Here is a 26306-nt window from a genome sequence, read left to right as displayed (position 1 = left end):
GCCACCAAATCTTTTACGTCGTTTGAGAACAAACACAAAAACAAACAGACAAGACCTCTAAAAATCATTGTTTTAGGTCTATTGCGTTAATAAACACCCCAATAATATTTTCTCTCAAATATCTTTGGTGAACCTTTTATTATATGTAATAGTGATCATTAGTAAAACTGATTTCATCTCTGTAGCATTTTCTTTATTTAAAGATTCTATTTTTTATTTCATACCATTTTCTGTCACAATAGCTTAGATTCGTTATCAAACATCCACAATTAATTCAAACTACGTTCAGGTCGATTATTAGAAACAAATTTTACTCCAATAAATAATGTTGATTTTTTTCCTACTAATTCCTTCGGTAGAGAGTATAGTTGCGAAAGTGAATAATTGCAATGTTTTTCACTTCATTTATTGATTTTTTAGAGTCACAATATAATGACAGTATACTATCATTAAATAAATATTCATAGGATTACCCGTTAGTCATTAGTAGGACCCAAAAGTCTTCCCTTTATTCCAAAATATTGTCGATTTCAAGAGGTTGACATGTTTGTCAATAATAAAATAACTTATCAAAATTGATAAGTTTCATAAATTTTAATTTCTACAGATACGAAGACTCAAGCTGTCGCGTCGTCACTTTATATATCTGAGTTCAGAAGTAGATACCACTTGGAAATTTTCAATTTTTTACCTAAACAACACTGTTTATTACATAATCTCACTGCAATATATAACAAAATCACATGTCAATGACAGCCACAAGTCTTAACCACCATCTTCTTGTATCTCTTCAGAATAACGTTTTGGTCATCCAGAAAATACAAAACTGAAATCGGTCCTAACTTTGTCGGCGCGCAGCATGGTTTAGCGTACCTCCACGGATTCATCAAGTGGACTAAGGTCTGTACGATCGCGTGATTGGTTGCGTTCATGTGAGCGTTCAGAGGAAAATTGCATTCCCCAACACAATAGTAAGCAGCGTAACCTTCAGGAGCGATGATCCAGTCCTGAAAATCATGATTTTTCTATAATCTGAATAAGGCTGGAAAAATTATCTCATTTAATTCGTGTTTCTAGAGGAAAAAATGAATATATTATGTTGCATGAATACTAGACTTCAATCAGAAAACATAAATATAGTGGAAGTATTGACAGTACATTCATAATATATTCGAAAGAACCTTTACGATATATAATTCAAATATTCAATTATTTCTTATAAGTTTTGCCATTTTTGTTCATACTATATTCAGATAATATTCAAAAGAAATAACTTCGATAGAACTCATCTTTTTCTATGAAAAAAAAATTAAGTTGGAAAATTAAACTGAAGAAACTGTCATGCTGTCATGTATTTTAATTTCGGTTAATTTTTCAGGCTATTTCGGCAGCGCGTTGGTTCAATTTCAATTCGTAGAGAAAAACTGAATGAAAATAGCTTAACGACATCATATAGTAATAAGAAAAAAGGCAAAAAATTTAATGAACAGCATCAATATATGAAGTATAAAATTCCTGACGATCCATATGTGAAGTCATTCAGTTTGAATACTTTGATGGGGTATTCATGAAGAAATAAGTCAAATGGGTTCAGTTTTATCAATTTTTATTATACAAAAGTTATAAAATCATCCATCCCCTCAACCATCACATTGTTAATTGATATAGACATTATGTACAACAGACATCTAGACAAGATTACATTAAAAAGAAAATCAATGGTCACTTTTACTCCTGTAAAAAATTATTTCTTTGGTGTTGACTATTGTATAATCTCATCTGATTATAAGTCAAGATTTACTCAAAGTATCAAAATATCTACAATAGAATTTTATTTCATCATTGTATTTTTATAATGGCTATACAGTACTTTTATAGTAGGCTCTAGGCAGCATAAATGAACATTTTTATTAGAAAAAAAGAAGCAGCAGCAGACTATGTTTTTTCTTGTCTTTTTCTTAGTATCACTTTCAAAATAATGTTCTAGCGATTTTTGCCTGGAACTGCCACCTTGATTTCCTAAAATAACAATCATAATTTTTGCCTGGGAAGTTGTTGAAAATAAAGTGTAGAAAGCGACGCCCGAAAAACGACATAATTAAAAAGTATATCACAAAACTCGGGAGAAATATAATGTTAAACTGTAAAAGTTGCACGAGTTCTTTACTCAGAATTTGTATATAGTATTCTAGTACTCTTGGCTATTATATGGTTTGACTTCATTTAGGAATTTTGCCCAAACAACTGAGAAACAAATGATATTAATCATACTTCAAAATTTTCTATTTGGTGTTGAGATTTCTTGTAAATAGTTTTTTCTATTATTTTCTATTAATGTGTGAAATGGAAAACTAACAGGGCTCAATAGTGCCGATGCAAAAAACTGGGAATCAATCAACTGACAGATCTGAATGTCATTCATGAAAGCAGTTTAAAGTACGGTATTATTCATAGGTGAATCTCTCACTTGAAAGTTTTTTGCAAAAGCACCATAACCTAAACCATTGTACAGAACAAATTATGGCAAAATGGATTTATTTACAAATTTATAGCAGTCTACGATATCTTTTGACATTAAAACTTGAAGAAAACGGCACAAGTAAGTATTTAACTTGTGCCAAATTCCAAATTAAAAAAATGGCATGGATAGTAAATCTCCATCTAAAGTCACTTTGTAGTACTGCACAGCCAACTCCCAGATCAAACAATATACATCATATACACAGCTTAAAATATACAACATATCAATGGCATCCACAAGTTTTAACGACCATTTTTTTATACTTCTTCAAAGTGACGTTTTGGTCTTGATCGTCTAAGAAATATAAAACTGGAATCGCGCCAAGTTTAGTCGGGGCACAACAAGGCTTCGGCGTCCGCAAAGGGTTCATCAAGTGGACCAAGGTCTGGACGATGGCGTGGTTGGTTGCGTTCATATGCGCGTTAAGAGGAAAATTACATTCTCCGACGCAGTAGTAAGCAGCGTAACCGTCAGGAGCGATGATCCAATCCTGAAAAAAATACAAAATACAATACTACAGCATTTTTGTGAATACTAATCGAATTTTGAGGCTGGTTAGCTGTTCTCTCACAACAGCTAACAAGCCTTGAACATGTCAGTACAGTATCGGTCATGAAAGCCTAGAATCTTTTTACAGCACATTATTAGTCGAAGAAATGATACAATCATTAGAGAGAACTAGGGAAGCAAAAGGAAAAATTGGTAGTGGCAACGGATGTAGTTAAGGTGTAGATGGAAATATATATACATACGTATATATATATTTATATGTATATACATACATATAAATATATATATATATATATATATATATATATATATATATATATATATATATATATATATATATACGAGAGATCTCATAAACTACACCTCACGATTTGATTTCCATAAAGTTTGTGGAGTTCAAATCTTGAGGTGTAGTTTATGAAATTACTATGGATCTTCATCGAGTAACAGCCGAATCAATCAGATATGAGAGAGCGGTTGCGTTAAGATTATATTTTAAAGAGACCATCGATTGTATAAATATACAGAAGAATCAAATACTGCCCTTCAAAACTATCAACTAAAAATTCATGAGCATGCATATAATTATGGACACATAAGTGAAAGACCTTGTGGTATATCTAAAAATATTTTGATGATTTGAAAAACAAGAGAAATGCGTCTCTACAAGTCGGTATTGTAGGATGAGGGATCCAAAAAATAAAATATAGTGTTAAAAGTATTCTGAACAATGATGCATTTGTTCAGTTCACAAAAAGACTAGCAATTCTAAGCTTCAAGCATTCTACTCAATACAAACAAAAGCTTGAATAGTATTAAGTATGCATAGATCTATCAGAAGCAAACGGAAATATTGAAACGACAATTGGAATTGTAAAATAAAAACATTCAGTTGCTTACCTTACAAGAGAGTCACATTTTTCTAATAGATACCACAAGAAATTTGAAATCTTGCATGTGAATTACTATAGAAGTCATATTTAAAAAATTCACGATGTTATTTCTAAACTTTGTTTTCAAACAGTTTTTGACCCCCCGACAATACCTTTACTTTCAATCACAAGATCTTCACATTCCACAACACTCACAGTTCATGATATTACCTTACATCACATCAATTAGTTAAATTTAGAATATCGGCTATATAATTTGAAATACTAATCTCAGTGAAGATAAATCAAGAAGTCAAACCTTCAGATGAAAATAATAGTTTCTGCTTAGTTACCTATCACTGTTCAATTCCTGAACATTCACCTAGTTGGATATTTCTCAAGCGAATATGAATTACTGTAATTTGTAAACATTTCTTAGTCGACATGCCTACAACAGGTCTGGAGCTTCAACAGAGATCAAGAGGATACAAATTGGGAAGACTTAATACTCCCCTGAACATGTTGAAATGTAGAAATACAAAGCTATTACAAATATGACAAAATCGTCTAAACTTTATTTCAGAATCCCAAAAAGCACTGCCTCATTTATAATCAGTGGAAATTTCATCACAAATATGGAGTGAGTGTCACAATCAAAAGTAGTGTGAAAGTTACAAGCTAGTAATATTTCATTATTGTTCAGATTGTTTCTTGTGGAATGAAAGTTCGGACTAACATTATCTATAAATATGAATGATTTGAAAAGAGTAACAAGAGACCTGCACAAATTAGTCCTGGAAAAATTGAAATGAATGTCATTTAAAGGTGGAAAAGAAGTGTAAGAAGCCTAAGAAGCTGCAGTGTTTTCTGAAGAGCTGAAGAATGGGCAAGTAAGACTGTTCCCAAGCAGGAGAAACACCTGAACCATGAAGAATGAAAACCAACATCTGATCTGTGAACAACAGCTCAGTGTGAGTTGAAGAGAACATGAAAAATGAGCAAAATAAAATTATAACTTGCACAAGGCCTAGTGTCTAAAAATGGAAAAGGAAAGTTTCACGATAAACTGACATTTCAACCGTTTCTATTCGGAAAGTCAAGAAAATGCAAAATACTATGCATCTGTTCCTGATGGTAAGTATGCACATCATTTCATAAATAATCCCTGTAATAAAAATCGTTCTAGAAATAAAAATAGACTATGAGCATCAACAATATTTCTATCGGTTTTCGATTACAATAAAATGCTCTGATATAATGGTTGGTGATAATAAACCCTTTCTGAAGAAATACCAACAAACAAAATAAAACCACACTTCAAAACCACAATGTAAGCTGTGTCCAAGATGGGAAGGGTCAGCACAGGAAAATCAAAAATCTTGAGAGATACAAAGTCTGTGAAATCAGGAGAAAGTTCCCTATTAAATTACGTTTCAAAATTTACTAATTGAATATTTATGGGCATATGTCAGTGAAGTTGTTGTCAAAAAAGTTTACTCATTACGAGTCTTTTTTCGTTTCGAAGGCGTTTCAAAATTCAGGAAATATCGATTAGTTCCGGAGGTATTGGAAAAGAACCCGAATTCGCCAATTCCGTTTCAATTTTTTTCTGAATTCATTCAAGCAGGAATTACAAAAAACAGTTTTTCAAAGCCCCTATCCAAACTGTAAAAGAGTTGTGTACAGATTTCTAATTCAACGTTTCGTTTCACAGACACCATCATCAATTTCACTTTTTCATATGGATCGAAGAAAAATCGATCACTTGATTTTGAAACTTTATTCAATTACGCTCTAAAATTGTAAATTTTTCCAAGTTTTACCAACTTTGCATCTACTTCATCTCGTGAAGACGCCAACTTGATTGGTGAAACCGGCGTCGAGAAAAGTATTGCAGTTCTGTTGTTTGGGAACAGTGGTTGTTTTGAACTCCTTATATCTTAAGATTTCAGATTTTCTCCTTACGGTGGACCCATTGTTACATATTAAGACTGATAAATAATGTTTGCAGTAAAATTAAAAGTGTGTTGCTTGAACAATAAATAAAAATAAGAAACAAATTATAAAAATTAAAATGAAACCTACCTGCCATTTCAAATCTTTGAAACTGATGTACAAAGTCTCGATTCTGCAACTCCTTTGGGCCGGTTTATTTACATCTACAAAAAAAATGAAACACAATAATTAATGAACAAACTGTCAAAATACCCATTACAATTCCATTTGTAATTGAATATGGAAAACAGGACAAAAGGAAAGTTGAGAAAAGTCTTCATTTCAAAAACATAAATTAATCTAATATTATGAAATATATCTAAAGAAATGAACTTTAGATGTTCAAGCCCGTCTCGGATATTACCTACACAGTAGGTTGAATGGACTCACGCCTATAAGAAAACAACTACTCCACTGGCTAATACCCGAGAATACCTACCACAGAGAAGCGACATTAACGTTGGATCCTCTGATGTTCGGTGTCCCAACCTCGATTTTGAGTGATTTTGAGTGATAAACAACCTGATTCACTGAGAAAAATGACCTCTCAGCGATATACACTAATAAAAATACATACTCTTACGTTCTAGTATAGTACGTGGGCACACTGTGAAATATAAAATTATAGTGTAAAGGGAATCTTACTCCATTCAATTTTTATATTGCTAATTGAACAACTTTCGCAGTAATAATAGAGAATACTTAATTATATTGCCAATTTATTATTATTTATGATGAATTGGCTTTCAAGAAATAAATTAAATTACTTTATTTTGTAAATCCAATTCATTAGATAGAAAATTCAAATAAAGTTACGATAATAGAATAATGCTTATATTATATAATCATTTTATATCCTCTGAAATAAATAAGTCCACTAAGGTTTCGAATGAAAAAATAATGAAACAAGATATTTTAACAAAACCTCTTAATTTAAAAATGTGACAGAATCTGTTTCCTTTTTACAGTTTTACCTTTGGTATTATTGATATATCTATTAGTATATTTGATACTATAAAAAATTTTCATTCTTATGAATAGCTTAATTATGTACATTGTACATAATTAAATCGATTGTTAAATAAACATTCCAACTGATATATAAAATTAATGAATTCATCTGGTGGTGAGCGCAAATTTCCAAACATGTTTTTTTCCGTAGTATAAGCAACATCCAAAGTCCTGCACTTCGTGCTGAAAGAGTGACACACATAACATGTTCGAACTTGAAGAGCTTTTTTTTCAAATGTGTCCACAAACGTAACTGAATGAATTCTGAGTACATACATCTTCATTTTTATAATCATAATCCGGAAGGGCAAGGGCTCGAGAAAAGTGATTCTCATCTGATATAAATATATCATTTACGTTTGTGGATTGTATACTGACTAATAAATCATCTAAATCATTCTTACAATTCATATGATTGGAATGTAAATAATTTTGGCAAAACAACTTCCGGAATGCCCTTTGAAATTGTATAGGGGTCGGATTAACATTATTTCCGCATTGTTGTCTTACAGTACCAAAAAAATTTTCAAGACAATCTGAATTGAGTCATCTCGTTTTTAAATATTTATAATTTGATTTGGAAAGCTCATCCCATATTTTAATTTCACTATTCATGGAAATAATCTAACATTTTCTAAATCTGACTCGATTTGTGACATTTTTGTCCTTTGAATTGAAACTTTCAAGATTTTTCAAATCTAATTGGAATTTCGAATCTTCTAAAACGTTTTTGTATTTATATGAATGTCGTAAAGAACAAGAATTCAACAAATCAAAAAGGTTATTGAATGTCTCTATTACGTGTATTGCCAAAAGAAGAAGCAGGAAGGAAGCAAGTTCATTGCCACAATTGCCACAAATGCACAAGTTCTAAGCCTTACAGTTGCATTGCAACTGTGAGGCTTAGAACTTGTGTTGCTAGACTCACTTTCATTTTTTCAAAATTGTTTGGATTGATATGTGATTTGGTAAGATTTGGTGCGAATCTATAAAATTGCCCTATGTCTTGCTCATAAAAAGAGCGCACAAAAGACCAAGATGTACTTTTGCCTTCAAAATGAAATTAATGTTTAAAAAAATTGTTTCTAGTGGCTTTTATCAAATGACTTGGATCAAAAATATAAACAAGTTTTTTACCACCGAGCTCAAATTCAGATTCTTCTAAAGTGACCCCTAACAACTTTGACAATTCATAAAAGTTAGAGCCCATGTCAGTCACAATGCCATCAACATGCAGACCTATATTGAATAATTTAGAAATGCACTTATCCAAAATATCAGGTAGACTTTTTGCTGGTAGCTGTGATTCAATGAAAGAAAAAGCAATCGGTTGTTTCCAGAGAGAATAAAGTCCTCTAGCCATATTAACGAGAGCATTTCTACATATGGAATTCCTCTTATTTGCCTCTCCAATATCTTCGAAACCAATAATTTCATCACATCCTGTATCAAAAAAAGATTGAGTTTTAAAGCCATCTCATCTATAGGTATCACACATCGCTTGTCCAGTTCGAGCATTGTTTTAATTTTAATTTCAAGTGCCTTATATTGCTGAATTTTCTACTGTTTCTCTCACGGTGGATTCTTCAAAACTAATTATCTCCTGAAAACTCTTGCTTAAATAGCATAATTTTAATGTATACCGAGTTATACCTTTTGTAACTAACTACCTATCTCATTATGTTTGCTCAGTGCTCACAGACTAATGGAGACAACTAAGCCCGAAAATGACGTGGAGACAACCAAGTCGACGCATGCGTCTACGAAAAAGGGACACAAAATGGTCGTCTTTGTCGCTTCTCTGTGGTAAGTATTCTTGGCTAATACCACGAACGGCGTTGGATAATATCCGACAGGCGTCAGGGCAGGAATCTTCACAGAACATTTCCTGCATATGCAATACAACTGAAAGAGTCGACCTTCAATTTTGGAACGGCACACTTGCAGACCGGTTTCGGGCTCCTCAGCCACTCGTCAGTGGAAGATGGTGGCCATCATCGACATAAAGTCAATGATATTCCATAATTGAAAATCGAAATTCTTTCAGAGTATTTCATTCCTCGTCTTAAGTTGGGGCGAACAACAAAAATGTCACTCCATCTAGCGGACGAGGTACTAACCAACTGCATATCCAAAATTTGCCCGATTCCTCTGAATAAAGAAGAAAAACTTTCTTATTAGTCAGTGGGCTATGCTTGAAGACAGGCAGTAATCTAAAGAAATGAACGTTAAATGTTCAAGCCCGTCTCGGATATACCTATACTGACTAATAAGAAAACTATGAAATATTTCGAAATTTTTTACTGCTTATCTCAAATATTTTCTATTTGTTTTTGAAATGTATTATTCAGATTTGATGAAGCAATTCAACTCACCTCTAGAGTAATCTCTCATCATGCCATCCAACGTGTCTTTTTTCGTTCTGGTATCTCTAGCTATTCTAGGTTTCACATGGTTAACAGCTTTGAGAAAAGCCACCATGAATGGTTGCGTTTCGTCGTCTCCTTTCACGGTGACCAGGCCCAGATCTTCAGGTCGGATCTCATGACCTTGAAATTAAAATCACCCATTAAACTTATCCATGAGATTTTGCAACGCGAACGTAGCATATTACATACATATACATACAAGAGGTGTATGATGCAAATCATACACTTCTTTAGTGAGAACTTCTATGTTCATTTTAATTTTGCAGAACTGATATTGTTATTAAATAATGTATATTTAACCAAATGAACTTTATCATTAATACCGCACCTCGTCACAACTTTTTCCAAATGTTTAATATCCAACCTAGTCTTTGAGTCCTCGAGTCTTTGAGTCCTAAAATGTATTTTTGAAAACTATTAAATAAATGCTTTTAACAACTAGCCGAACTCTTTGAAGATAATTTGTTACCAACATGAAAGGATCGTTGGTTGAAAGTTCTGTTCACAGAATTCAAAATTATTTAGGGCTCAGTACCAAATACCATTGTAATCCGAAAAATGCTGACCCATACCAGTTAAACAGCCAGTTGAACAGAATATATTTCTTTATGAAAATTTTGGCCGCGACTTCGTCCGTGTGAACTACAGAATATAACTGATTATGCCGCATAGATCCCGATCCTGTGGGTGTATCTGAATAAAAAGTAGCCTGTTACTTCTGATAGTGAAAAAATTATTAAAATCATCGCTACTTTACAGCTCACTCGCCCTGGCTTTGTATGGGTTGATATATACAAAAATTATCAACAATTCCCTACATTCAATTTTTTATAGGGACCACTCTCACCAGCGGCTCCTCAGCTGGCCAGGTGAGATACGATTAAGTTAACAAAAGAATACTTCAAGAGAACATAAGTTCCTAATTTGGTATGTGTTTCTCGAAAGATTCGGTACATTTCGAAGTAAACTTAATTGTAAGATAGATTGAGTGTGATAGCATAGTATCATCACTAAAAATTGAAAATCGTAAATATTATTTATTGTTAAGTTATTGTTTGTAAATTTATGATATTTTAGGACCTGAAGATGGCAAAAATTCCGAAACGTATGTGGTTTTTTAAATAAACAATGAAATATGAATATTCACGAATGAAATTAATTCTTCACTTCGGCGACGCCCACTTCACAAGGAACCGGGCGGCGGCGTTCGAAAGATAACGGAGCACTTTAAATTACTGCTATTCATATAGGATTTTTTTTTAAATATGGCCTACATTACTCGCTGATATTGTAGCTTTCTATGGCTGAAAAAATGTTCGAACCCTATGGAGTAGTTTTTGAGTGTATCCATTACAAACAAATACATCTTTCCTTTTTATGTTTGGAAAAACAAAATTTTGCTGTGAATTCCGAATTTTGGTCAGCGTGCACTGATCCAATAATTGCATCTGTAGTCATGCCAATGAATACAGGGTCTTTCACGACGAGCGTTCGTTAGGAATATATGGGAAACGATTCAATATAAAAACTTGAAATTTTGTGGTAGTGGGTTTGACAAAATGGCCTGCTCAACTAAAATATTTTCAAATTTCAGTCTCTTTCAGTTATACCGGAAGTTGAGGACAACTTCCTTATTTCAAATGGAACACCCTGTATTTTATTACATTTTTGAATTTCTCAGCACACTTTAAGCCCACTTTCTATAACAATGCCTATACCCAAATTTGTTAGTTTTCGATATATTAATTTTTTCCTGAAAAACTTGACAGTTACAGCACCACTCCGAAAAAATCATAACTCATAGACAGTAACAGTTGAAAATGTGAAATTTCACAGAATCACACCTTAAGCATCAAGTCATGAACAGGTCCATCGAATTTTTGAAAATAATTCACAGGGTGGTTGAAATTTCCACCTAAAACATAACATCGAGATACTACGAAAAAAAGATATCAAATTCATGAAGAATGTCCTATACCTAAAATATACCCCTGGCAAGATATATCCGATTTTGAGAAATATTTGAAATGTGAATCATTCGAAGCAATACCAAACCAAGAAAGCTTTGAAAACAAATGAAGTTACAATAAATATGTCAAAATTTGATGCGATATAATTGACGTGTATTTCGTAGTTTTCTATTTGTGTGCAAAATGTCTCGTTTGGGGTATTCTAATGAAGATTTCCTGAATTTAATAATCATTTATCGAGAATGCAATAAAATAATGGACAGAACTTGTTTTTATACAGAAAGATTTCCAAATCTACATAGACCCAATAAAAATATTCTGTGAAGACTTCTAAGAAACTGCCGTGATTTCAGATCTTTTTCGTCTGTCATCAACAGAAAAAAAACACTCGTAAACAATGAGGACATCGAAATTCGTTGAAAGACGCAGAAAAGTCACTTAGAATTTCATGTTCGTCAATAACCAGATTTTAATCAAACATAAGTGGCGAACCTTTAAATATCACCAGGTTCAAAATCCAAAACCTCACGACTTACCTGCACGAGTGGAATTCTGCGAATGGTTTCTTATCAAGATACAGGAGGACCCTAAATTCATGAAGAACATAATATGGACAGATGAAGCCAAATTTGCCAAGAATGGTATGTACAACCGCCATAATAGTAATTTTTGGGCAGCAGAAAATCCAAAGCTCGTTCGCCAGCGCAACTTCCAGGATTCATGGAGTTTTAATGTTTTTTGCGATATAAAGGAAGACCGAATTTTATGTCTTTATGAAGATAATTTGAATAGCGATAGATATTCGCATATAATTAGGAATGTGGTTGGTGAATCCATAAGGCATGTTTCTGAACAATACCGTTTCAAGTTATGATATCAGATGGATAGAGCCCCTGAACATAGTACTGATACCGTTGCTGGGTTTTTGAATGGGATGTTCGAAGATCAGTGGCTTTGCAACAATGGGCCATTTAAATTTCCTCCTCGCTCTCCAGACCTGACGCCACTAGACTTCTTCATCTGGGGATATATCAAAGAAAATGTCTATGCGGATCCTGTGAGTGATAAAGAAAACATGAAAGGAAAGGTTCTGAGAGCTTTCAATAATTTTATTCCTGACTGCATACAGAAAGCTACAAATTGTGGTATGCAAAAAAAAAAATATTCTTGTTTAGAAATGACGAAAATCAATACAATCTATGAAACCCTGGGTGCAAATTCCTCATTCCCGTTCTTGATGCTTATTTATGATATACAAAGAACCTACCTGCATATTTTAAGATTCTAGGTTCAGTAGCTTTGGCTGTACATTAATATAAAAGCGGACAACAGCCAGTAATTTATATTTTTACTTTAAAAGTACAGTAACTAAAATAGCTTTGAGAATCAAATAATGTTACCTATATTAAGAAATTTGCAAAACTAACACAACCGTCAACGAAGTCTGCCCTTATGCGTCTGCCCGAGTTCGGGTCGCGATTTCGGCGATGCGCTTCATTGCTTAGACCGCCTCTCTACCCCCGCAGTAACGTTGCGTCAGGTTAATCTTAACGTGATAAGTTTTAAACGATTCGTCCAAATTAATCGATGTAAAAGACAAAGTTTATCTATATTAAATACTTGAAACGACAATGGTATCAATTTTTATAAGAATTTGACAGAAATTCTAAAATGCGCATTGTAAAAAAAGGATACAATTTAATTGTATTTATGGCTCAGTATTATGCATATAGTGGCTACTACATTAGAGGTAGATATATGCTATAACGGACTTTTATTTATTACTATTAAAGATAAACAATCTTAAGGTACATTATCTGCATGTAACTCCAACGATATAGGCAGCGCACGCCAAGATAGCTCTCAGGGGAAAAGACTTTTTCCGACTTACTTATCGTTATATTATGAGCAAAATTACATAAAACATTTGTAAATTGTAGCCTATATGTTATTCTAATGTATAAGCTTTATTTATGTAAAGTTTCATCCAAATCCGTTCACTCGTTTATGCGTGAAAGAGCCACAAACATACATACATACATACGTACGTCCATCCTCACAAACGTTCACATTTATATCAGTATAGATTCTACTGAGAAGTCAGCCGCCTCAAACAGACTAATTAGTCGAATTTCTTACCTGGCTTGTCTGCAGGATGTACTGAAAGGTAAAAACCCTTGTTGGAATCCGGGAAAGCCACCCAAGTAGCTAGACAGGCAGTTACGTTAAGACTTATCCATCCGGTGAAACCAGAAGTGGTATTTTGTGCAGAGATGTATTCTAGTTCTCTTTCTCTGAAACGGAATTGAATGGATTCACGCCTTTATGTAAGCAACTCTACAGTGGAGTAACAAATTAATATTAAACAAAAGTCATTTTTTGTGGAAGTGATAAAAGTTTTTGTGAACTGGCATTCTGCTTAGTGACTCCGATAACGAAGGTGGTAAATACGCTTACCTAGAGAACAGAAGAGCCGGTTTCAAATCCCGATCAGGTTACTTTTTTCTTTTATATGCCTGAATAACGCAAATATAATATTTCGTAATTATTACATACCCTAAGACTTTTTATTATGTTATTATTAGCTTAAGACTTCAATATTGGAATTTTGTTAAATTTCAACTCCAACTCGGAATTTTGTTTATCTCGGACATTAAACTATAAAAATTAGTTTGAGAATTTAGAATAATGAATTTATTTCATCATATTTCACGCATGAACATCATTTAAAGGAATATTTCACATTGTATACTCACCCATCGTCAGTTTTAATCAGTTGGTAAATGGTGACTGTATACTTATAGTCCGGGTTCTTAGTATATTTTCCAGGAGTTTTATGAATCTTCAGTTCGGCTCCCACAATATCTTCAGCAACAGGAACATCCGAAACGTTGAACCAAAGTCGTTTACCCCTTTCGTGTCTAACGCCAGGTACATGGTTACCTGTGAACAATATTTAATGCCTTTCTGATTACATATATTTGACAGTGTTTTGAGCTATTGAAATGAAATTTCCCAGTATTACAAGGGCTGTTCAAAAAGTAATTATCTATCATAAGGTGGTGATACTACTATTCATTCCCGAGTAGAGAGGACTGAATCCTCCGGGAGAAGGAAATATTGAGAGCAGATAGTTGCTGGTTCACAGATGGATCAAAAACACCTTCCGGTTCTGGTGCAGATGTTTTCAGTCGAAGACCCAGGACAGAGGTATCAACCTGCCTAGGAACCTATGCGACTGTACTTCAAGCGGAAATTTACCTCATTGAATTGTTTGCGGGAAGATTGGAAGAATCCAACCTCATCCACAAGTCAATAAAAATATTCTCGGACAGTCAAGCGGTGTTGGAAGCTCTTGACTCCTACCGAGCAACGTCTAAATTGGTAGCAAATTGCCAAAAACGACTCTCCTCGATAGGAAAACTTAACAGATTCTCTCTAGTCTGGATTCCTGGCTATACTGGCCTGGAAGGCAATGAGGCTGCGTACTCCCTTGCAAAGGAGGGTGCTGCAAGCAGCTTCATCGGACCAGAACCTGCCATTAGCAGCGCTTTATGCTTTGCCAAACAAAGATAGAACACCAGGAAGATTTATGGACTTCTGGCAGAATCTTCCAGGATTGTCTTACTCCAAGGCTTTTACTCACCCTTCGAAGCTCGATACCAAACAGTTGTTGGACTACGGTGAACTACGGTGAACTACGGTGACTACGGTGAACTACGATGTCTAACAGGCCTTCTTACAGGTCACTGTCATTTGATTCATCATATGCAGAGACTCGGATTGTCGCCTCTGTTTGGAAAATGATGAAACAGCAGATCACATACTTTGTGCCTATCTCACTGGGAACTGAATCAGGTTTTTAGAGTTCGGCAGAGCCGTACTATTACCATCTGACCTGAAAGACCACTCATCATACAAACTATTCGGCTTCGTCAAGAAGCTAGATTTATTTGGTCGAGTGTGAATAGGTGTGAGCCACAATAAACCCTTGCTGGTTGCGGTGCACCTAACCTAACCTCACTACTATTCATCAATGCTGGGTCCATTTGTTTTAGTCATCTACAAGGCGTATTTTCAAGTCGATTGGAGCAGTGAAGGATAACTTGCGTTATATTAGATATTTGCCTACCATGTTCAGCATCAAAGAGTTAGAGCAACGTTGTAACGTAAAATTATTACAGAAACTGATCTTATCTAATGGTCATCAAAAACTTCGCCAAAAGTCTCAGCATTCGGGGGCTCAAATAGGTATTATAGTATTAGGCACAAAAGACCTTATAGGTTGCAGTACTGAGATTATGCAAGCCATTGTTTTTCGCCAATTCAACAACATAAAGTTTTATAAGAGGTTGAAATGGCCCAAAAAATGTAAAAGAATGATTCTAGAATATGAAAAAATATATGCCAAAGGTTGGACAGATTGAATATACATTAAAATGGATACACATGCCTAGTCCGCACAGCAATTAAGTAACAATATAAAACAGTAACACAAACATATAAAAGCAAAATGAAGTAAAAGAGAAAAAACTTTTCAACTTCCACCTTGTAAAAAACAGATGTTTCGATCTTGAATAAATATGGCAATAGTGTATAAATAACTAGTATAATGCAAATTGAGTTATTAGTAATCTGGTCACAAACAGCTGAATAGGAATTATTATATATATGGTTATCCCAATCAATTTATTAATTTGTGCTGTGAACATGGGTTTTGCGCGTGAAATGCTAATTTCTGGAGAGCTCTTAGAATAAATATTGTGTTGCCTGGCAAGTTCGTTATCTGGAAGAATGAAATGAAAACAAACACGGCTGGAAATAGTTCGATGATGTTGAGGCTCATTATAGTGGGTAACAAAATATTTGATTTGCAAAAAGTAGCTTGGTTTGTTTTGAATAGGACTGGTTAAGAAACCATGTATTCAATTGACTCGTTTGAATCTCATGTAATTCAAATCAGAAGTAAATGAACAGAAATTTGTATTTTGTTTTTTTTTCAGAGAAATACGGTTTTACTCGATAGGGACTGAAGAAAATCATTGTTAGACAATTTGCGAAGGCGCAGGTCCGTATTCCGGTATAGATACGCATATTGTAATTTGTTGATATAGGTACCTAATTTTGCATTTTGATTGGCGTCTACAAGTGGAAATATTGCAAACTAACCATTTTATTTAAATTTCCATTCTTAGAACAGACAGGACAAATAAGTTGGTGATGTCTACAGTAGTAGTAATAAGCTCACATGGTAAAGTAACTTTCAAGTTAGGCATTTTCACAGAGTTGATTGTAGAGTTTGCTCATTGCAACAACTGGTGATTTGAGTAACATGTTTGTTCCAGAATTTGATAGATAAAGAGTCAGTTCATTTCTGGAATTAATTCGTGGAACATGAAAGTTGAAGTGAGATAGTCAATCAGATTATTCACAAGTTTATAAATGAAAATTATAGGGTAGTGGTTTTTCGGTTTTGAAGGGATAATAGATTAAATTTATTCAGTAGTATTTTGTTGCCGATGCCTTGTTCAGGGTAAACTCCTTCTAGCTTATAAGTAATATATTTCATGAAGCCTCTTTGTATGGATTCGATTTTGTTTATGTGGACATTGTATATGGGTGACCATATAAGGGAGGCATATTCCAGCCGAGATTTGACGTATGCATTGAAAAGAGTTATAAAACGTTCTCTGCTTCGGAAGTTGTTACAGTTACGATAGATGAGATCTAGCATCCGTTTGGCTGAGCATGTCATTGTGTCATAGTGTATGGAGAAACTCAGTTTAGGGTCAAATGTGACACCAAGATCCCTTTGAGGAGTGCTTATTTGAAGAGGTGTGTTATTTATGCAGAAATCATGAGAAATAACTTTATGTTTAAGGGTATATTTTGAGTATTTACATTTGTTTGTGTTGAGGGGAAGATTATTTTTGGTACACCAAAGGTACGTTTGCTTCAATGCCACATTTTATGAAAATTTAAAATAAATTGATGGATGTTGCCGTTACTACGTGGTAGAAAATCATAATATAGAAAAGAGAATTGAAACTTGCTATGTTTTTTACCACTTTTATTTGTAACTAACGTCATTGCAGTTTCGTCTTATAAGGACATTTTCAAACATGTTTACATTATACATGTTTGAAGTCTTATACGACGAAACTGCAGTAAGTAACGTTAGTTACAAATAAAAGTGGTAAAAAACATATAAAGTTTCAATTCTCTTTATTAAAATTGAAAATGCTTTTTCAAAACGTCCGTCCTTGGGATGAACTAACTTTTTGCGACTGTTCTTCATTACAATGTTCAATTTTTGATGTGACACATCTATAGCCGCACGTAAAACCGATTGCTGACCTGGCGACACGTCGCCACGCTATATGACACATTCTCTTCCCACTGGTTCGGCATTACGCTATCTCTTTCGCCACATTGAGCTCGGATACCTACAATGAATACAGTTGTGTTCCCTACAGTATACATAACCTGTGTTTTACCATAGTATAAAGATAATAAGAGTTTTACTAAATAAATAATTATTTTAAATAATTAAAAATTAAATATGTCTTACAGTGATAATTTTAAGAGTGAAAGTGAGCAGACTCCTACAAAGAAGGCAAAATAACACTACGACACACTATCAAGTCATTAGTGAGTTAATTATACAGGGTGGGCATATTCCATACGACACGGTCCCTGTAAACCAAACCATTAATTTTTTCGAGAGTTTTTCCATTTAATTGTATGTAGAAGGAAATTATTTTGGAGTCTATAGGGAGGCTCAAAAAAGTGTGACATATCAGAGTTTTGTTTTTTCGAATGAAACGCCCTGTATTTCGTTCTCGAGTTATTGATTTTTTTATAAAAATGCTAGGTTTGGAAACTAGATAACATCGAAATGTATAGAAATCATTCCTTCGAATACTGACCAAGCATAAATGAGGTTTCGGGCTATTGATTTCGATTAAATTCGTTTCTCAATATTATAAGAATGCTCAAAAATCATTGTCACTTTTTTATAATTTCGGACAAAGATTTCCTCTACCTAACCTAAATAATTTTTCAGATACTGGCTTTGTGTTGAAAATGAAATTGTATCACATTCAAGAGCGGATAGATATGATTTTAGCGATTGACGCCTTTTGGCGTCAAGAGTGTATGCATAAAAATATATATCCAAACAGAAATCATCCAAAAAAGTTGGTTTTCAAACAATTGCTACATGAATTTCGTAGGACTGCAAGTGTAGCATATGTAAAGGCAAATAACCAAAACCTAGCATTGGAAATGAGGAAAATGAATTTCTTATTATGAGATCAATCGCATAGAAAACCCTCATACGAGTCAACGTTAGATCAAGAAGGATACAGGATAAGCAGACGGAACAACATTGTTTAGACCATAAGAATACAGGGTGTTCTATTTGAAATAACAAAGTTTTTTTTTTTCGAAATTATAGAAAATTGACAATGATTTTGAACATTCCGTATAATATTGAGAAACGGGGTTCATCGAAATCAATAGCCCAATACAGCTTGTCAAATCTAGGAAGAGACATGAGAATTGCTGCTCTCTCTCTCTCTTTCTTTCGCTAGTACCGTACTAGTGAAAGAGAGAGAGCAGACATTCTCAAGTCTCTTCCTAAATTTGACAAGCTGTACCTCTTCAATGCTTGGTCAGAATTCAAAGGGATGATTTCTATACATTTTGATTTTATTTAGTTTCCAATTGTACCTACCTATCATTTTCATAAAAAATCTATAAATGAGAACGGCTATAGTTAGGTACATAATACCTCATATGAAGTCATATATTATTTTTCCCTGATCTATTTAAAAATGTAACGAAATACCGGGTGTTCCATTTAAAAAACACAATATTTGATATGCCGCACTTTTTTTAGCCACCCTGTAAACTGCAGCCTTAATCAATATACATACAATGAAATGGAGAAATTCCCGAAAAAAAATGATTGGTTCACAGTGACTGTGTCGTATGGGGTGCCCCACCCTGTTTTTTTATATTTTAAAATTGAGGCGTGCATTCATCTGTGCATCAAGCCCGCATATATTTGGTCTGTCTCAAGAGTCAGTAAAACTCTAGTGTTAGATTAAAATTTACCCAATTTTCATTGTACTCTAGTATTTTTAAATTCATTATTAGATAATTAATTTTATTAAAACTGACAAAATTGTTTTTCAAAATCAGCTGATAGCGAGTAGCACACAATTGTGTTTGTTATTTGTTTATTAACAGGAACATGAAACAATTGATTAATTAATTAATTTTTTAATGATGGTGGAATTGAGTTTTCACAATTTGAATTTTTGATTTTTGTATTTAATTAAAATAAATGTTTATTGCATAGACAATTATTATTTTCTGGAAAAAAATAATTAATATTTTATTTTAACATTATGTCACATTAGTCCCAGTCGTAATCTGTTTTTTCAATGCATATCACTTGTACAACATTTCGAGATTATTACTGGCAAAGGGAAATTATAATATAAGCACAAAATCCAAATGTTATGATTTTTGTATAGGTACATCAACTTTTCGTTCTTTTTGTACATCGAGGGAAATAATCGAAATCATATTCATGAGATGATATTGCAAAGAGCAAATGAATGTGACCAAAACAATTTCATTTGTTTTGAAAACAAATTTCAGAAATTTTGTCACAGTATGCAGTTCAGTCACCTGGGAAAAATTCGACCTAATTTCAGCTCGCACCTCGTATTAAAAACTCCGTGATGTCAATACTTACTGCTACTTTCAAAAGTCATTATCACATCACTTTCGTCGATCTTGTTTTGTTCCTCCCCGCTAATGTAAACATCCGTACTACGTTTCCTCCTGGTTTTCCCCTCGTGCTCCTCCTCCAACAAGGATTCGTAGATGTCGAGAAGAAATTTCAACGCCGACTTGTTCAGAGGCTTTCTATTCACTTTCCTTGGTCGACGGGGTAGCCCTAGGAGGTTCAAAATCTCCAACTCCATCTCCTTCTTCTCGTCCACCGTCATGAGCCTTTCCATCGCAGTTTGGTCGAACCCGTTATCGAGGTAAATGCCAGATTTCGGCGTCGAGGAAGCGGTCCACGAATTCGCCAGAACCAGACACACCAGCACTATCGCACACCGCATTTCAGTGAATTCACTTGTTCAATTAGAGTTGATCAACGCCTACGCGGTATTTAAAATGTAAACACTGGAGAATCGCCACTTTTACGAAACTCGAGCCACTAAGAGACTGCGTGCAGACTCTGTCCAAGTTATAAAAGCTGTGTGGGCAGGTATTTGAACAGGTTGTTAGATTGGAACGAGTCCCCACCTATTAAGATGCCTCTCTCTATAGGGGGTCTTGAAAGATAATGAGATTTTAAGAATCACAGGTATATAAAATCTGTTCACCTTTTCGTGGCGATTATGCATTTGTGATTGACCGAAATGTCACCAGAAGTTGAATTATGGAATAATTAATACGGAGTTTAAACATATTGAATAAAAGTGATTTTTCAGTGGAGGTAATCAGAGTATCCCCTTTCTACACCTACGTCATTTCAATTATAAATGTACTTGTGACCTCTGACCCAAATTAGCAAGGGTGTCGAAGCATATACAATGTCATCTCCAACCACATGGAAAACTTATTTATTAAGGGATTTTCGACAAAAAGTTACTTGATAAAAGTTTGTGCATCCCCTAAAACCAAACATACACTAACAAAATACAGTAAAACACACGTAATATACGAGGAGCCTTCAAATATTTGATTTTGAGACTGGAGTATTAAAGTAGGTACTCTCATTTTGAAAAATCTCGGAAAGTTGTTCAGCATTAAAAAATTCATCTAGATTTGAAGTCATAGTCATCTAAGTGAAGTTTTATTTTTATACTCATTTTTTATAACCAACATGGTTGGTGAAACGCACGGCGAGCAGAGTATTGCAGACCTGGTGTTTGGGAGAAGTGTTGTTTAGGATTTATTCTACCCCAGAGATTTCTGTTTCACCTTTCAAAAATATCTCCATCCAAAGACTACTCAACACAAAAATACGACTTCAAACTTCAAAGAGATTCACCACGTAAAACAAAACCAACGCAATTGCAACCTTTCTTTATCACACGTGTTGCATGGGTTTATAAAGACGCCTGAATTTATTTTGACAAGCGTTAGTTTCAATTTTGCAATAACTCGTTTGATAGTCAATAATACTCCGTTTCCTTATAGTGAAAATTATAATTACTCATTATAAATGTATGAGAGAATTTTAACTTCTTTTATTCAAAATACAGTGTTTTTACATGCAACGAAACCCGTTTCTTGAGCCCCAACGAGTTCAATGGGGTTAAGTTCGTAATGATAAGGGGGCAGACGCAGAATGATAATATTTCGTCTCTGTCATCTTGTCGACTAGATGTGGAATCCGTGAAACGAGCGTCATTTGAACACAATATGGACAATAGTTTTTTGTTAACCACACTTTCATTAGTTGGTACTGTTTCAACTTTTCTATAATGATAACACATCGCCGATTATGTTTTCATGGTAATCGACAGAATGCTATGACTTAAACATCAATGAACCGCCCTCATCAAAATTATCAACACTTTCCAGCTTTCTCAAAATGCTTGACATGACCATTTGATATTTTTGTCTTGCCACATAAAATGTATTTGTTCTTAAATTTATATATGAAACTCCCGTCATTTGGAAACACTCTCCTAGAGTAACAACGGTATACGAAAGATGTTGGTGTACGAGACCGTTACAACTATGTATTAAGAATAATAAATGTTCCTTTAGAGAAAAAGCACATCAATTCTAATGAAGAATCTGTAACAAACCCGTCTTCATTTTGTTACCAATAAAAACGCACATTAATATTATTATAATCTGCAATTTTCAAAAAGATTAATCACTGTTCCTGGACTGTGTTCTAGAGCACGATTGCGGTCTGATTTCAAGATATGCGGATAAGTTACTGGCAATTCTCGACACACTAACTCCAAAAATTATGGAGAGAAGCTGGTTAGAATGTATAAAATATATTGTAAACAAATACCCAAACGAAATGAAAATCAGAGAAACTAAAAACAAATGAAATATTTTATTTTACAAAAGCAAGAAAAATCTGCGCCACGTTGACAATACAACTAAATTTTCTTCACACAAAAATATAACGAAATAATTTCATTTAACATATTTCTCCATAAACTTTTTATGAAACCCTGAACGTAATGCGTCATTGACGAACATGCTATTATTTTTCTTTGGTTCAGACTTGGCACAGTTCTTGAACACAACATCATCGTCCCACCTCCTTTTTACTCGTTGATCAACTTTGGTTGGACCGGAAGAATAGCGGGTTAACAACGGATTTCCTCTTAGAATATTCTCCATTCTGATTCTACCTTCCTCTTGGCGTCTTGCTATTTCCTTTTTTGATTATTCGACTGCTCTCTCTTTTTTTATTTTATTTATTTCTGCCAACAGAGCTTCAGTATCATCGTCGTCGTCACTAGAACCAGAGTTCTCATCTAGGGAGTCATCAGCATCTACACTTGCTGCATGTACTTGGTCTAACTTCAGCCTCTTGGCAGGTCTTCCCTCTCGTTCCTTATCTTCTAATTCTTTACGGAAATCACGGGCCCTAGTCTCACCAATAGTTCGTTGACCATGCTGTCTGTATTTCAATTTCGTGTGTCCTGGCAAATCTCTGCTGGAATATTGCCTGGAAATAGCACTCAAATCTTTCTCATTTTTTCCCTGGCTACCTCGAGCGGGATCGAATGTAGGACGAGCAGCAGTTGACATTTTTTAAGCAATTATCACAACTCTGATTTTGATTTCAAAACTGAACAGATTATTCTGTAACTAAACAATGGCTCCTCGGAAAGTGTCTTTACTAACTAAATTCTGCATATTCAATGATTTATATATCTAATTTATCAGGTACCTGAGTTTTTACCTGAATTTGTAATGAATTGAATAACCTGAGCTTATGTACCAGTTTTCACATGAGAAAAAACATCTAGTAACAGGGAGTTATTCAATCCTATTTGAAAATGTTGGATCCCCCATAATTTATCAATCGCTAAAAAAAGGCTCGCGTCATGTGGTGTAAGGAAATGATTCAAAAAGTTCGACCGTGGTGCTTCATAAGACGTGTATGATATTGTGACAGGTGACGAATCATGGATATATGCGTATGAGCCGGAAACAAAACAGTAATCGATCGTGTGGGTATTCCAAGACGAACTAAATCCAATAAAACTTGTTCGTGGCAGAAGCACAGCAAAGCATATGTTCGCCTGTTTCTTCGGCCATACCACCTTTTCGCTTGAGCAACGTAGAACGTTGGTACACGACCATTTATTTGCCGACAATCTTCGATGACATTCGCTAAACTAACCGCCGAAGACGAATCATTCCCCATCATGACAATGCAAGCTCTCACACATCCCGTCAAACAGGTACATGTTTCAGCAGTCAAAACATGGAATTGATGACTCATCTTCCGTACAGTCCTGATTTGGCACCCACTGACTTCTTCTTGTTTCCGAATATCAAAGGTAAGCTGCGTGGTCAACGATTTACGAGCGCCGAAGAAGCAGTTGAAGCGTTCAAAACCCATGTTTTGGAGGTGTCAAAGAGGAAAACTCTTTTGACAAATGGTTTGAACGAATTCAAAAGTGTATTGATCATCAAAAGGGAATATTTCGAAAAACAATAAAGCCATTTTCATTCAAAAATGTTTATTATTTGCTATTCATGAAATATAAATTATAGGTACCCCTCGTAATAAGTATTCAAATATAAAATAGAGAATACGCATGTATTTGTGCTAAGAATATCTACTACACTTTTCAATTTATTTCAAGCTCATGGGAAGTTGTGTATCTCCTTCAATGTATTTTTGAAGTTATACTTTTTTTGGCGCGTTAGGGAAAATTGATGAGAGTAAATTTTACGAGGAACGCGCTAACCGACACCCTGAAGTTAGTTTCTTCTTCTTTGAATGATATGGTCATGGTCGTTGCTTCTAAGTCAAGAACATTTGGCCAGACTCCTGTCTGTAGTGAACAGGACCTTCATCCGAGGATACAGCCATCTTACTCGATGCAATGATGCCACCCTATGTTTTCTCATTCACTTTTCCTTTTACAAAAACACGTAATTTTTTCACTAATAACACATTTATTATCGTCGACATCCGGCCTGGTTATTGACGTAGGGGCAGCCAGTCCTCTCAAAATGTCTACCACTTCAATATTTATTCAAACTTGATCTAATTTTTTTTAACACCTCACTTTTGGTCTCCACTCCGACGACAACATCCACTTGCCATCTTTGAGAGCGGTCGATATTGGCACAATTGTCCTGTCCTCTGTCGCGATCGGAGAGAAAGTTCCAGAAGTTAGCTAATCAACATTTTAGTTTTTCGAAAAGTTACCAACAGGGTAAAAGTGAAGACATCTTCGTATGTTTGCCTGAGAACACTATATTTATTGAAGGGTTTTTGAACCTAAAACACGTGTTTTGTATCAGTCTGAATGAAATATACATGAATATATATGTTTTCAAATAATATTTCGTGATGACTGATATACATTATTAATTTATTGATTTAAAGATTATTTACTGTGATTATAAGTGGTGAAAGTGGTTTATACATATTACTTTGAGTACCTACTTTTGTAGAATTTGAGGTCAGTTGACGTTGGTGTATTTTTTAATTACATCATAAACTGAAATAAATGTTAACATTGTTATTTGATATATCATAAATGTACAAATAAGTGTCCGACTGAAACTGGTTTTTACGACCGAAATCGAAAACGAATTCCGGCCGAAACGTCCTTACAAGGACTATGTTTTGAAGGAAAAATAAAAAAAAAACGTTATTATAATCAGTCAGTCTTTATTTTTTTAACTTTAAATCATAACGTTATGCACTCTTCGACATTTTTACTTATTGATAATCAACATAAAAACCCTTATTCAAGAAAAAATATTAATTGCACCTTAAAAATACTTAAAATAGGTGAGGTCTATATTTGAGTAGGTGAAGATTCTTCTTTTGAATATTATTGATGAGTTTTCAAAAATATTAAACACAAAATTACTTATTTGAGTTGTTACCTAATATCACAATAGGTACTCAATATTCATGTAATAAACAAAGTAAATCACAACGTGAGTCACGACATGATTAGGTACGTGAAAACGGCAAAATATCTTCGTCGCTTGTATAAAATTCAACGCGCCGAACATGACCGATCACAGCGCGGGAACTCCCGAATGCAGTTTCGGTCGTAGTTTTGGCAGGTTTGCCGCCGAAACCGAAACCCGTTTTTTTGCCGAAACTCGACCGAAACCAAACTTTCGATCGGACACTAGTACAAATAAATTAATAATAGATATTTTCAGTATCCTAATCTAAAAAAAATAACAACTACAAAAAAAATGAGTGGCGATCTCTTTTTTTTTTCTATATTGTTGGCTGTAGGGCCCACTGAGACGCCACTGGACCTAATAATTTTCTCTAAATGGGTGCTTCAATTCAATTTGCTCTTTACTGTCAATTGTTATGGTCATTACAACTTAATCCATGTATTTTGAATTATTTTTCTATCAAAACCAATCATTTTGTTCAACAGCTCATCGTCGGGCTGGAATGAGGGCCCAAGAGGTCCTCCTCAAGCCTGGGATGAAGGTAATGGGATACTGACTATCAAATAATTAATTCTAATAAAGAATCTGTAACTACTGTCATCTTCATTTTGTTATCAATAAAAATGCATGTTATTATTATTATAATCTGTTAATAATTTCAATCATTTCTCAGGTACCCCATGAGAAATTGGAATTCTACTTGAACAAGTTTTCAACTTATATGCGATGTGTCGCGACAAATATCGGCCGTAATTACTATTGCTGGATTGTGTTCTGGATTACGACTGCGGTCTTATTTCAAAAGATATGCGGATAA

At 34.3% G+C, this 26306-nt stretch overlaps 1 protein-coding gene and 1 pseudogene across 2 annotated transcripts; both read right to left on the bottom strand.

The window, feature by feature from the left end:
- Nucleotides 1-390: 390 nt before the first annotated feature.
- On the bottom strand, nt 391-20609 carry LOC111502482 (glass bottom boat). 2 transcript variants are annotated; one of them, XM_074184544.1, is made up of 6 exons: nt 20079-20609; nt 14065-14251; nt 13448-13602; nt 9285-9458; nt 5989-6062; nt 391-1007 (listed from the first exon to the last, which is right to left on the bottom strand). In XM_074184544.1, exons 1-6 carry the CDS (start codon nt 20452-20454, stop codon nt 747-749), a joined length of 1227 nt encoding a protein of 408 aa, XP_074040645.1. In that variant the 5' UTR covers nt 20455-20609; the 3' UTR covers nt 391-746. The 2 variants fall into 2 exon arrangements, with proteins under 2 accessions (XP_074040645.1, XP_023012342.2); XM_023156574.2 differs by lacking the exon at nt 391-1007 and adding an exon at nt 1590-3011 and having other exon boundaries at nt 20079-20606.
- Nucleotides 20610-22402: 1793 nt separating this feature from the next.
- Nucleotides 22403-23128, bottom strand: LOC141486479 (protein CWC15 homolog A-like; annotated as a pseudogene).
- Nucleotides 23129-26306: the final 3178 nt, after the last annotated feature.

Source organism: Leptinotarsa decemlineata, unplaced genomic scaffold (genome assembly GCF_025532065.1).
Source record: "Leptinotarsa decemlineata unplaced genomic scaffold, Ldec_3_MD MMD2_tig00026354_RagTag_RagTag, whole genome shotgun sequence".
In the NCBI taxonomy this organism is placed as follows: Eukaryota; Metazoa; Arthropoda; class Insecta; order Coleoptera; family Chrysomelidae; genus Leptinotarsa; species Leptinotarsa decemlineata.
Note: the sequence above shows the minus strand (reverse complement) of the source record. Positions and strands in the feature narration are given on the sequence as shown.

What these genes read in the sequence shown, in the direction of transcription:
- LOC111502482 (XM_023156574.2), bottom strand. Translation starts at nt 20,454, where the DNA reads ATGCGGTGTGCGATAGTGCTGGTGTGTCTGGTTCTGGCGAATTCGTGG. An exon ending in AATGACTTTTGAAAGTAGCA is followed by an intron (nt 14,252 to 20,078) that starts GTAAGTATTGAC and finishes TATTGTTCACAG; the next exon opens with GTAACCATGTACCTGGCGTT. An exon ending in ACATCCTGCAGACAAGCCAG is followed by an intron (nt 9,459 to 13,447) that starts GTAAGAAATTCG and finishes TTTAATTTCAAG; the next exon opens with GTCATGAGATCCGACCTGAA.